Source organism: Anarhichas minor, unplaced genomic scaffold (assembly GCF_050575085.1).
Source record: "Anarhichas minor isolate MPS153535 unplaced genomic scaffold, ASM5057508v1 ptg000080l, whole genome shotgun sequence".
NCBI classification, from domain to species: Eukaryota; Metazoa; Chordata; class Actinopteri; order Perciformes; family Anarhichadidae; genus Anarhichas; species Anarhichas minor.
The window spans coordinates 3,380,319-3,394,704 of record NW_027466526.1 but is presented as its reverse complement, the minus strand read 5'-3'; the positions used below and the strand labels follow the sequence as shown (position 1 = coordinate 3,394,704).

The 14,386-nt window shown below is 39.8% G+C and overlaps 1 protein-coding gene across 1 annotated transcript; it reads left to right on the top strand.

Annotated features, from left to right (window-relative positions):
• The first annotated feature begins 4,402 nt into the window (after positions 1-4,402).
• LOC142938126 (fucolectin-like) lies at positions 4,403-5,491 on the top strand. Its single transcript, XM_076081354.1, has 3 exons — positions 4,403-4,466; positions 4,814-5,096; positions 5,320-5,491. Exons 1-3 carry the CDS (start codon positions 4,403-4,405, stop codon positions 5,489-5,491), a joined length of 519 nt encoding a protein of 172 aa, XP_075937469.1.
• Positions 5,492-14,386: the final 8,895 nt, after the last annotated feature.

The following is a 14,386-nucleotide window of genomic DNA, read 5'->3' as shown; positions in this document are numbered from 1 at the left end:
ACGGGCCGGGTCCGGTAAGATAACGTTAACGTTATCTAGCGTCCCTAAATATAACCTCTTAAATCATTATTACGAATGCCAAATATTCTTTGCATCCAAAAACAGGCCCTCATTAATCAATAGATAATCAACTATTAGCCAGTGTTCCAGAGACAGTATTTTTGAGGGTTTAAATTCGTTCTTTTAATAATTTACGTGCTGTCATAAACACCTGCTTGCTCGGGTGTTTATTATCCATCTAACGTTATATTATTAAAGACAAGAGAATGTATGAACTACAAAGACTTCTGTCAGCGTGTTTTTTGTCTCCGTTGCTGTGGTTATGACGGGAATATGGAATAATAGAAGATCCATATTTCTGATGTCTTACTCTTAGTTTTGCCATGAGTAAGAACATGAAACTTATCCAAAGGGAACAGTTGATCAAATATCAGAGGAATCAGTCAGTGTTGTAGGCTCAGGAGTTATGAGATATGATATATGAGTTAACGTTATATGAACTCTCCCTCAGAGATCTCTAATCTAATCTGTAATCAGCAGTTGTCATCCTGCTCTGACACTTCCTCCTCTTCCTCCCTGGGTGCTAAAAGGATATCAATGGCCTGTTGTACGTTCATTGTTATATTAGTAATGTATTATTATAATATAACAATATCTAATATTATAATAATAATATTTTGTTATTGTGGTTTTACTCTACAAGTGTATTTCAGCTACATTTGAACTTACCGCCTTTATATGTCAACTTTTCAACAGGAGGATGCCTGCAGTCCAAACCCCCTTCCTGGCTTCGAAAGGTTGGAAAAGTTCGGCTCTGCTCTGCTGGAGGTCAGCCTGACAGAGGACAAGCTGACTCTCACCACTGAGCAGAGGAACAAGGTCCTTGAAGCCTGGAATGCAGTGGAGGAGCACGACAAGCAGCCGCAGCAGTTCAACCAGCTGTACAGAACACACTGGGGCAACACCCTCTACTGCCACACACAGAGGGACCATCTTGTTGATGCTGCTGTGATCCAGAGGCTGAAGATGGCTAAGCGCTACGCACCAGCTCAACAAGACATCAGTGCTCAACAGGCCCACGTACACGCTGGTGAAACTGCTGTGGTCTCACCTCAAGGGTCTCGCAGCAGTCCTGAGAAGAGCACCATCTAGAAGGCCTACGAGAGAATCCAGCACCGGATTCTGGTGGAGGATCCAATCCTCTGCAAAGCAGGCATTCCTCTCCCTAAAATAAACATTAAGACAGTACGGGACTTCATACATCGTCAAGAGCGCCTTCTTAACCTGCATGTCACTAAACAGTCCTTCACTGTCACAAAAACCACCTCCATCTCATCTGCTGACCTCCCTCCAGCACCACACCAGCCGGCAGTCCTCCCTCCACCACTCTACTCTCTGATGGAGTATGTGCCCACACCCAGCACGGCAGGGACTAAAGTGTTGAAGAGAAGGACGGACATAATCATGCCACTCTCCCAGCCTCAACCACCACTGCCACTTGTGCTACCGGCAGTTAGAAACACCTCTGCCACCTCTACCATCAGCAGACCTGTGCCCTCCCTCTGTGCATCTAAAGCAACCGCTGAGACTGCTGGCCCCTCCACACGGCCATACTGCCTGCTCCTCCTCCTACATCAGTCCCTACTACTCTGCCCACAATGTCTGCTCCTCATGAGTTAAGCCCACCGTCCTGGGCCAGAGCTACGCAGTACAAGCTAAAGAGTCTGGAACAGCCCTCTGCAGTAGGAGTGAAGGTGTCACGAGTGCAGAATCTCCCTGTCTGTACATGCTGTGGCCAACCGACCCAGGGACAAAAAGTACAACAGAAAGGCTTTCTGCCCTGTAAAGATGATGTCAACATCAAAAGGTCTGGACCACACAGTGTACGACAGCTACGAACACTTCACTTCTGTTGTGGACAAGGTGGAGCGATGAGCTGTAGACACCCTGTATATATCTGTAATTATGGGACAGTTGCATTGTAAGTAACTTAACTGTAGTGATGTGGTGTTATCAGCAAGCATAGTTTAGATCTTCATGTACATACTCATGCATTGTAAATAGTTTAGATCTTCATGTACATATTGTAGTCTTCTATTTTATGACTGCACTGTTTTTTCTGATTGTTCTCCATTTCATGCACTGTATTCAATAAAGTGTTAAGTGTTACAGTAACATCGAGTTGTGGAATATCAATTAATGAATGCAACAGGGGTGCGTTTGTTTTCATCAACAACAGGGACACGGATATATAGAGTTCCAGATTACTTACATGTCAGAGCACATGCCTATATTACAATTATATCAGATCATTTTGCAATAGAAACATTAAACAGCCTCAGAAAATATAAAACTACTTCTAATTAGCCTCCCAGGTGTCATAAGGGAATTTAAAAAGACAGAAGTGACAAAAGTAAACAAACAGCATTCTCTCACATGTATCATTTTGATTTGGAATGAGATGCATTTTATTGAAAAAAGACCTGAATAAATGACATGAATTATGTAGCATTATGTAGACACAAATGTACTTGAGATTCTCTATTTATAGCGTCATTCTATTATAGCTTCAACAGGTATCACAATAAATAGCTAATTACAATCTGAAATGGACAATTTTACACACATGGAATCAATCCAGATGATGACAACAGTGTGTGCAACATCTACTTTGAAAGGAGGTGAGGCGTGTGCTAGACTCCTCCTGTGGACTCCTTCATATTCCACACGTGGGAATCTTGTGTGCATATTTTTCTCTCCTGTAAACACAAAGAAAGTCTTAAAGATCTTTACGTATGAAGGGACACGTCTAGCAGCTGGTGGACCAATGTGCAGATTTCTATTTCCAGATCTTGTGTATTGTGGTACATGTATGACAATAATCATGAAAGAAGTCATTGTGATACACAAACTAACATGTGCTTGGAGTAAATAGTGGTACATGATTCTTCTGCTGATACCACAGTTTGACAACATCAGGGAGCAAATATCCATTCTACATTTATTGATGCCACCAATATAAATTGACCACTTGATGGCGACATTACACATTCTTCAATTAACGCAGACTTTACGCAGGCTTTGACCACTGGGGGCGCAAATGTTTCACTTTCTCACAGTAGACTGTCGGCCAATAACGTTTCGGGAGATTGCACTACGGTACAGCGCATCCCCGTTCGCTGCAAGCCACACACATGCACGTGCAAAAAAGTTCAGTTTTCACACACCTCCCCTCCTGGCTCACCCCTCTAAGGGAGACACCTAGTGTCTCTACAGCACGGGTCCCCCACTGGAGGACCGAGACGCTGTTGCGTCCGGACCCAGGACCTAAAACCGACAGATAATTAGGAGTTATACATATTAAGTTGAGAGTTTGTACTTTAACCGGCGCGTCTTATTCAGCCGTTACGGCACTTGTTCAGCGGTGCATGAAACACACCGACAATGCGTTGTAAATCACATCAGGTGATGCTGCTCAGCCAATCAAATATGGGTATTCTGACACGTAGAGCTGAAACAAGTGTTAATAACCACACATAAAGTCCATGCTCACTGATTTCTCTTTTTAGATGACAAAATATAATATTGTGGCTTTTGTATTGACATCACGTCACCCTGAATGAAGTGAATTTAAAGCAGCAGGACAATTCAGTGAAATTAATGTTTCTAAAATGAATTACTTTATTTTAAGATGCACCTTTCTGAAAAGCTTTCTGTTATGTCAGTTATTCTTTAATCCAGCTCTTATTTTACTTGAAATGAGAAGAACATTTATTTATGTATTATTTATAATCCATCCAGGTAAATTTGAAAACTGAGAATAATAATTTGTTAAAATATAATTGATGTGTACTTACTTTATTTGATCTGACAGTTGTTGACTACACAGAGACGTTGTTACTACTACTAGGCTTCTTGAATATATATATATATATATATATATATATATATATATGGCACTAAATAGCGCGAGTTAGATATTATTGTAATGTTTCAGACATTTTCTCAATCTGACCCTTTTGGAATTTTAGTTGAATACCCCTGCTCTACAGTATGAGCAGGCCTAAATAAGTTTCAGTCGCACACACACACCTATACGCCCTCCTATACGCCCCTCTACGGACACACGCACTCTCATGCATGCGCAAAAAAGTTCAGGTTTCAGATTATTATGCAAATTCGAAAAAAAAAAGAAAAAAAAATGCAAATGACTCATGCACGCTTTTTCACGTGCACGCGCAAACTTGTTCACTATACGGTGAACGCGCTATCATACCATCTATATACTACTGCCTGCTATGGTCGTGTTCTTAAAAATGTATTTGCGTATTATGTATATTAATGTATGTGTGTGTAGAAATGCATGCATAGGTTTAATAACATTATGAACTTGCTGCACAGGATGATTTCTCCAGCTGTGGTCGTTGTCTTGTTGGCTGTTCTCGGACAGACAAGTGGCAATTTGGGTGAGACTACTCTTTTAAGTAGTTCAATCAATTTATTGATATTTCCCCCAATGAATTCCAATTGTAGTACATAGACATATGTAATATGTGTGCCTTTCTTAGTCTATCTTCAATATCACATTTCATAAGTAAACACTGCTCCAACTGGTGTTATTTTTATATTATTATTATTGTTATTATTTGTACCAAATAAAGTGTCAAATAGATAACTTTGAGCAGACAGTCACAGTAGAAGTGCACTCAAATATGCTGATTGCCTGTTATTTGGTGGCTTAGGTCAGATCAAAACATGTAATATTGCTGTGCCTTCCCCAATCTTTAATAATAACTTTTGTGACTTTATCTAGGACCTAATATTGCTAGAGTTGGAAAAGTGACTCAGTCCTCCACCGCCTATAATGCCATCGCTTCTCGGGCCATTGACGGAAACCGTGCTAGCAACTATTTCAAGAACTCCTGTACCCATACACGAAATCAGGTGAAACCATGGTGGAGACTGGACCTTCTGAAGACGTATAAAGTCGACACCGTCACCATCACCAACAGAAAGGATTGTTGCCATCAAAGGATCAATGGTGCTGAGATCCGCATTGGAAATTCCCTCGATGACAATGGCAACACTAATCCCAAGTAACCCAACTTTCTGTTTTATATTATATTTCAACATTTTACATTGCTTGTGTAAGTTACAGGAAATCAGTGTCCTGGATAAGTACATGATTTCCTAACAGAAACCTATGTTTCACTCCAACAGCATCATCGGTATCTATAATAGATCCAGTGGTGAGATCTAAGCAGAGTTTTTTGTCTTGTGATGTAGTTTTACTCATAATTCTGTTTTCTTTTTCGTCAGATGTGCTGTCATCCCGTCTATGTCAGCTGGGGCCTCCACAACCTTTCAGTGTAGCGGGATGGAAGGCCGTTACGTAAACATTGTGATTCCTGGAAGACGACAGTTCCTGACACTGTGTGAGGTGGAAGTCACTGGGGTGAAAGTCCCTGAGGTGGAAGACCCTTGTATGTAAACAGAGGATTCGAGTGAATATGTCTGTTATTATTTTAATATGATGAGTCTGAAATCATTTTGAAATAACCCTAAAATCTATGCATGTTTCTGCTTCTCTTCCTTTAATAAGATATGTTTTACTTATGCACAACTATTACCAACGCACATTGCTAGGCCAATTTCTGCAAGAGATTGTAATGCTTTACAGTACCTGGAGTTAAACTTTACTTGCTGAACATTAACTCTTGTGTATAATTGTTTGTGCACATTAAAGAAATAGTTCAACATTTTTGGGAAATAAGCATATTCGCTTTTTTGCCTAGAGTTAGAAGACAATTTATGATGACCCTCTCATATTTGTGTTAGAAATATGAAACTACCATCAGCAGCTGGCTAATTTAACATAAGACTGTAGGCAGAGGAGCCTGGCTGGCTGTGTCCAAGTAACCCACCTCTAGCCTATTTATCAGCTAGTGATCAACAACCTGACCCAAAGCCCACAGGTTTGTTTGTTGGGCCTTTTTCTTGTGTAAAGCTTTTGGCTTGGGTTTGTATTGGCCAAGTTAAAGAAAGCCTTTCCAAAGCACTGAGGCCTATGTAACCATCTCTTTGAAGAAGAAATAACAACGCTATAGCTTGAATGTGTTTTTGTGGAGGTAGCGCCATCTCTTGGTGAAACCCTGCAAGTGGTGAATGATTAGAGTTTTCTGTTGAAGCCAACAAATCATGTGTATTTTTGTTCCTTCTGTTTAAATTAGACGACTGTTCATTCAATGCCAGTTGTGCTTGCTCGTGGTATTTTATAATATTAGGCTACAGTATCATAGTATTTTTGCATCATTGAAATACTGTGATAATTTGGGAGTTAAAATTATGGTATTACCATGATACTTCTTCATAATGGCCAAATGGACTGTAGAAAGAGAAACTAGACTTTTCTCTTCGGGTTGTGTATGTGTGGAACAAAAGAATGACCTAACATAGACACATAAACATTGACCTTTAAAGCGTACAACTTCTCACCCATCACCATTCAAACATGGCCGCTCCATCACTGGGCCACTGTCGGAGAGGGAGGTCGGTAGTAGCCCACCCCCATTTCACACCCACACCCACACACACATACACACACACAAATAATATCCCATAGTTCATAGTTGTTGGTTTCAATAGTTCTTTTATAGAAACATGACAGAGTTTTGCTGTGTATCTGAACAGTGCAATCCACTACTTTCCTCCATAAAGCTAAACATGGGAATTAACAGATTATCATGAATTAACAACAGCACTCTAAACACTCTTGACTATGTGGATTTCATATACATATGTGACATGAAAGCATGGACAGCGGGTTAGGTTGGTCACAGTACGCGACTAATATCTACATCGATGTTTACCTTACAGACACAATACAGAGAACAGAAGTAATGTGAGACATTGACGGAAGCTTGAGGAATTTCTTTGTAATAATTTTGTGTTAACTGTTGTATGCGGTCTGTAATGGAAAGAATTCCCATACCCGCTTTGCGTGAGTCTTTTCATGCTGAAATACATAATACCAAAAACCAGGTTGTCTTTAAGTTAAGTATTTATTCTCTGCGCAGAGAAGGTTCAATCATCACAACAGAATGCGTACAGTCTCAGTGAGGAAGAACCTCGAAAAAAGTGAACAAGCTTTCTTTATACAGAATGAGCAAAGGTGGGGGCCGATGGCCAATGTGACACACATTTCAGTCTCAGACTTTTGGTCTGAGACTGATAGGAACAACATTCAAAAACAAACGGTCAGCAACCAAAACAAGCGGCCCAAAGGCCTTGGTGGTGGAACATTCTCATAAAACACAGTTAGTTATCTATGTGAACTCTTCTTCTGCACAACAGAGACACGGTGAAGTTCAACAAAGTTCAGAGCAAAATTACTTATGCATGAATACAATATACTGAGCAGAAATATATACTAAGTAAGTAGAAATATATACTACATAAAAAATTACCATTACAGGTCACTTTCAGAACAATAAACCGTGAATGACAAAGCATGAGTTAGAGAATAAATTCTCAAAAGGCTTTATATTATAGTTTCTTCATGGCAAAGCCTCTTCAAATTCTAAATACCAAAACTTGTTCAGTTGATTGAGATGAAAGTGACAACTTGTGTATACAAGTGTGTGTGTGTGTGTATGTGTGAAGGTGCAGGCTGCTGATCGGTAGCTTAGTTAACTGGCAGAAAGCATCACACCTCACAGCCGGTTCACACAGACTACTTTCTGTTGCTCTTAAACAATAATAATAAAAAAAGCCTCTCCTTGGATGTATCAAATCCCGCTGCTGCTCTTCCATCTTATCTGTTGGTTGCAGGTTCGGGAAGTCAGTGTGTGTTCTGGTTGACATCTAGCATTCGCCGGAACGACCTGCAGACAGACAGGAAGGGGAGTTCCCAAAATTCAGATGGTCAATTTGCTGCTTGAAAAAATGTGATCAGTAACATGATACACTGGGTTATACAAACAAAATGACAATCATTAACATATTAGCAACGTAAATTCTTCATGAAAGGTGAGGCTAATATTTAAGCCTGGTTGGCAGTGATGATATACGATATCATTCTGTGTACGTGAAGATTGAGGTGAAGACTTAACCCACTGCCACTTATTCTCAGATAATGAGCACACACACACACACACACACACACACACACACACACACACACACACACACACACACACACACACACACACACACACACACACAGACAGACAGAGAGAGAGAGAGACAGAGAGAGAGAGAGAGAGAGAGCATGTGTATCTGAGCATCTTTTTTTTCCTTCTATTTTACATCATTAATACACATGAAGAGGACTCTTTAGAAAATACCAACATTAAAATGTGTTCTCATTGGCTTGCTATCATCTTCAGCAGGGTAATGGGGAGAGGAGTAGTATCTTATTATCTGCAATAAAAATATTCGCATTTTTATTTTATCCCCGGTGTTGAGCTTCTTACCTGCTGCTGTGGTGGGTATCCCTGGCCGGGCTGTGGGTATCCCTGGCCGGGCTGAGGGTACCCCGGGTTCGGGTAGTCCTGGTAGGGTGAAGGGGGCACATGGCCCATAGTGGACTTCTCACCGGCCCATTCCGGTGGAAGACCGGTTGCAGACTTAGAGGGGTCCATAATGCAACAGCTTGGGCTATCAAACTAAACAACTCAAGTATTTTCTTGAATTATTTATCGGTAAATTCCTAGATCTGCCAAGTTTTCTTCCTCAAACTGCTGCTGCCACAAAGTGTATTGGGCAAGTTGAGTAAGAGATTCGATATAATTTCTCCTCAGAGTCAAGTCACGCAGAATGAATACGGAAATTCCGGTAAAGACCTTCAAATTAAAAGCACCGTCGAACACGTACTCAGTTTTTTGATTGGCCTAATAGAGCCGCAGTGAATAATATATTGTACTGAAGTTATATGTCATAATATGAGATTACCTAACATGAGATATCCCTTCCGTGAACTCTGAGCATTGCAAAATAAATATAATACAATAAGTTGAATACACAGGTTATGGGAAAATATTCAACAACAGAACATGAACTTCGTCTTAAGTAATTAACACAATTATCACAGTTGTATTGCATCTTAAAAGAGATCAATAAATATGCGAAATAATTTGGAAATACACTCATTTGGCTTTACAGATAAAAAGTCAGGAAAAGGCCACAAACACTAAAAGTCCAGATGCAGGTTTACTTTTGGGACAGGCAAAAGAAAAAAAAACATTTAGTCACTTGGCTTTTACAGGGCTCTGGCCAATGTCAGCACTTGGCTTGTATTTCTGTCTATGTACATTCCACACTATGTTTATATGTGTATATAGTATATACACATTATTCCAAGAAATGTTCCATACAAGGATATAGAGTGTATCAACACTGTCATGAGATTTGCTGTGAGGATAAACTCCTTGATATCAACCATCTCAATTTCAAGGAAGTCTTCACATCAACAGACAAAGGAGTACATTAAAAAATAAATATAAACAACAAATGTCTTTTTCATCCTCAGCCTCCCACACGTGGAACACAAACACACCCACAATTATGAAACAAACATGAAATACACAAAACTGCCAGGGAATTCACTTGTGAAACATTCAAAGTAGCTTCAACGGATTCCATACACATGACCAATATTACGAAATATTTTAGGCTTTTATTTTTAATGCAAATTCGTCTAATTTCCGGTCCAACTCTGACCACCTCGATGCTGCCTCGCCCTCATAACGGTCAGCCACTAAATCAAGAGGGAGGGGCTAAGGGAGGGACGATGTGTGTTTACTTTTTTGACTAAAGATTTGTCAGTTTAATACTCTTTATGAAGAAATTAAATTGAATGAATTGAACTAATTTCACTGTGTTACCGTCATTTCCAAGAGTATGAATCTGAAATGCAGAAAAGAGAGAAGTGATATCTCAAATGTACCTCTTCGAACCAATCACACTCTTATTTTGAGACTACATTGTGATGTTAATTATTTGGTATGGCGGCTGTCATGTTAAAAGTTGTTTGGTTAAGTGTGTGTTCAATGCAGTTTTATATGTTTAAGTTTGGTGAGATTGGTATTTTGCTAATGGAATTTCCTATACTGATCTGTAGAAAGAGACGGCTTTACACCGACTGTTTTGAGATTATTTAACTCAGAGATGTTTGCGTTTTTAAAACATGTCTATAATGAGGTCAAGCAGATCAGCACACTCCCTGTTGCCTCTCATTATTTCCCTGTTCTTTACAGAACAAAATTATCACCTGACTACAGGCGTCATATACTGTTATACAATGTTTTCTTATTTGTTTTTCACCTTTCATTGGAAAGGTGTGGTTACATTTAGAAAAGGATTAGGGTTATTGTAATCCTAATCCTTATTGTAATTTACACTAAAGTAGAGTTAAAGCAGATATGGCAAGGAAACTAAAACTACAGTAAGGTGTGGCCCTAACAGCTCAGAAAAACATCTTCATTAAGTTCACATCACATTGGCAACATAATAAAACACACTGTAAAAAAGGAAAATACAATTAAATACAGACAATGCAATCAAACACGAACAACACATTCTAAAAAATAGAAATAAGCTGCAATGGCAGAAAACCCAACCAAATACAGAAAAAACAAGTTAAAAAAAAACCCAACAGGAACAATGCCTGCCTACTATCACCTGAAGAATATATCAAGGATTAGAGGACTTATGTCTCAACAGGATTTGGAAAAACTTGTCCATGCATTTATCTTCAGCAGACTGGACTACTGTAACGGTGTGTTTACAGGTCTCTGTAAAAAGTCTGTCAGAAAGCTGCAGCTGATTCAGAACGCTGCAGCTCGAGTCCTCACTAAGACCAGGAGGGTGGATCACATCACTCCAGTTCTGAGGTCTTTGCACTGGCTTCCTGTCAAACAAAGAATTGACTTTAAAATCCTGCTGTTGGTTTACAAAGCACTGAATGGTTTAGGGCCAAAATACATCTCTGATGTGCTGCTACCTTATGAACCATCCCGACCCCTTAGGTCGTCTGGGACCGGTCTACTTTCTGTTCCCAGAGTCAGAACTAAACATGGAGAAGCAGCGTTCAGTTTTTCTGCTCCACATATCTGGAACAAAGTCCCAGAAAGCTGCAGGTCTGCTGAGACCCTCAGCTCCTTTAAATCAAGATTGAAGACTTTTGTTTGCTGCTGCCTTTAATTGAACCACATTCAATTAATATATTAATCAATTTCCTGCATTTTACTACTGTATTTTATTTCTTACACTGTTTTTTAATGTTTTAATGACTTTTTATTGTTTCAATGAATGTTCTTAATTGTTTTTAAATCTCCTTTTCTTTTGCCTTATGTTTTGATGCTTTTAATGGTTTTATGTGAAGCACTTTGAATTACCTTGTTGAAATGTGCTATACAAATAAACTTGCCTTGCCTTGCAACTGAGGAGGAGAGGTGGGGGCTAGTGGCGCCTTCACTCCCTCTTTGTTCTTTCTTATCTCCTGTTTTTTTAGTTTTTTTTCTAGCTTTCTGATTCTCATGAGCTGTGTTGAACGAATTCAGTCCTCTGACAAAAATCCGGTGTTTATTTTGTGCATCGGCCAGAGCCTTCTTGGTTTTACGTTTAACTACGCATTGATTGTCTTTGTGATCTTTTTCTGCCTGCTCTGTGCGCTCTATTGATTGCTCATACAGTTTATTCCACATGTCCATGTTGTAATCTGTGGCGTCTTCCCCTGGGAACAAGCCTTCTTTCTGATAATCTTCTTTTAGTTTTAACTCCTTTTTTAATTTTTCTTGATTCTCCTGTCTCATTACTCTGTGCGAACAGTGTTGCTGCGGCATATATCTGTCCAAGATTTGCCATTCTGTTTTATCAATCTATTGTTATCCTTATACACAATTATTCACACAATTACGCGATCCAAACTTTGACTTGTGATAATTGATACTCAGTTAGGAAATCACCGGAATTCGACTTTCAGAACGCAAACAATCAGTGTGTATGGAATACACCCGAGCCACTGATCTTAGCACCCCTGTTATCTACACGGTGAGATACACTAGTCAAGTATTTTCCACCTCAATTCTTAGTTTCTGTTAGATCCAGTCATTCACAAGTACAGTTTATTTCATACAGTTTTATCAATACAGTTGTATCACATTGCGGTTCCCTGAACCGGCCTCCCAGAGGTTTTTAGACCCGGACAAAATTATCACCTGACTACAGGCGTCATATCCTGTTGTACGTTTTCTTATTTGTTTTTCACGTTTCACTGCAAAGGTGTGGTTAAGTTTAGAAAAGGATTAGGGTTATTTTAACTACACTGTGGTTAAAGTAGAGTTAAAGCGGATATGGCAAGGAAACAAACTACATTAAGGTGTGGCCCTAATGGCTCAGAAAAAACATCTTCATCAAGTTCACATCACATTGGCAACATAATAAAACACACTGTAAATATGGAAACTACAATCGAATACAGGCAATGCAATCAAACACGAACACATTCTAAAAAATAGAAATAAGCTGCAATGGCAGAAAACCCAACTAAATACAGAAAAACCAAGTTAAAAAACCAAGTTCCCAGGGGAAACAACTGATACTGACTATTGTAGGACTGTTGTGTTATAGACAGTTTATTGTAATACAACAGTCCTGCAATAAAACCTTCATGAAGGCTATAATGTGCAGGCGGTGGGCGTAATGGCAGTAACATCTCTCTCTGCAATGCAGTACCGTTCAATACCAACCCAAACTACATCCTCCAACAGGATCAATGCCTGCGGTTTGATTCTCAAAGGCATACTGAGCACAATTCAGTCAGTATACTCAAATTATTTATGCTTACATTTATTTAGAGTTGTTGCATTTAAAAATCTTAAATAAAAAGGGTTTCTATTCTATTCTATTTGTCACGTGAGTTCACGGTGAGGACCCAATAGCAAGACCACAGGAGACAGAGTACGGTGAAACAGACTTTATTTAGCCAGAGTAAGGAAGACAGGAAGGTGTGGAGCCCGTGGTCCGACACCAGAGAGTAGGCAGATCGACGGTGTGAGTCCCGTGGCTCGACACCGGAGGGCTGGTAGCTTGACGGCGTGTGTAGTCCGTTAACACAACGGAGGGCAGAGCAGCGGTGTGTAGTCCGTTAACACCACGGAGGGTAGAGCAGCGGTGTGTAGTCCGTTAACACAACGGAGGGCACGGGGGATTCCCGGACCGACGGACACCGGAGGCAGGCGCTCGAGGCAGAAGATGCAACGGGGTTGAAGCGGGTGAAAGACGGTACGACCTGACAACCCCAGACTGCAGGACCAGAGTTTATATAGTGCCAGGGGAAGCGTTAGTGGGACCTGAGTCTGGTGTGTCAGCCTGCAGAAGGTAATCGGCTGGAGTGGCTGCAGCTGTGTGGCCATGGGAGGTGTCTGGTCTGACAGGGATCCTGACACTATTCTATTATTTCTATTTCTATGTTTCTATTAAAAGAGATTTGTGTTTCTGTTTTCTTTCATTGTATTTCATTTTTAACAGATACATGTCTACTGATGTCTTGCACCAGAACTCTGTAGGTGTAGATTGACTCTGTTACCTGTCACAAACTTCATCCATTATTTGAGCAAACACAGGGTGTGCCCTATCTGTGTGCCCTCAAGACCAATATTATGGTTAGACAAGCACATTGACCTTTCAATGGGATACAAAAACAACACGTATTATTTGACAAGGCCATTTATAAGATCAAGCAGTTGTCAATCATTCTTTGCACAAAAGTATAAAAATAATTGCTTTCCATGCATGCAGATCAAAGCTGCTTCCAGGGTGCAAGAGAGCTACAAGGTAGGTCTGTGGTCAAATTGCTGATCAACTTTATTTTTTCATTGTAACAGATACAACTTGAATTACAGTGAAGTAGTAATTGTAGTAGTTGTGCTGTGATACAAAGTTAGCCTAACTAACTTTTTGATTTCCACCCCGGATTATTAACAGATACACAGCTTTAATTTAGCCTGCAGTAGTATATAGATGGTATGATAGCGCGTACACCGTAAAGTGAACAAGTTTGCGCGTGCACGTGAAAAAGCGTGCATGAGGCGTGTGCATTTTTTATTATCTGTTCAATACTGTATGTACATTGGATAATCTTATATTCTAATCTTATAACATAGCTTTCTCCTCACTGATGAATTCTTTCTGAAACATGACTTTATCTTTCCTCAGAAGCAATGAAGTACAAGGCTTATTTTTCTGTGAAACATTTAAGAATATATTACAGATGATACACTTTCTTGACCTATAATAAATGTATTAAAAATGATTGTATATAAATGATGTGTGGAGAAGCTTGATCACTTAGGTTAGGATATGCAGCTATCAGTATTTACAAAGT

Coding starts and splice junctions, on each gene's coding strand:
- LOC142938126 (XM_076081354.1), top strand. CDS start 4,403: ATGATTTCTCCAGCTGTGGTCGTTGTCTTGTTGGCTGTTCTCGGACAG. Junction 4,467..4,813: donor ACAGACAAGTGGCAATTTGG/GTGAGACTACTC, acceptor GACTTTATCTAG/GACCTAATATTGCTAGAGTT. Junction 5,097..5,319: donor AATGGCAACACTAATCCCAA/GTAACCCAACTT, acceptor CTTTTTCGTCAG/ATGTGCTGTCATCCCGTCTA.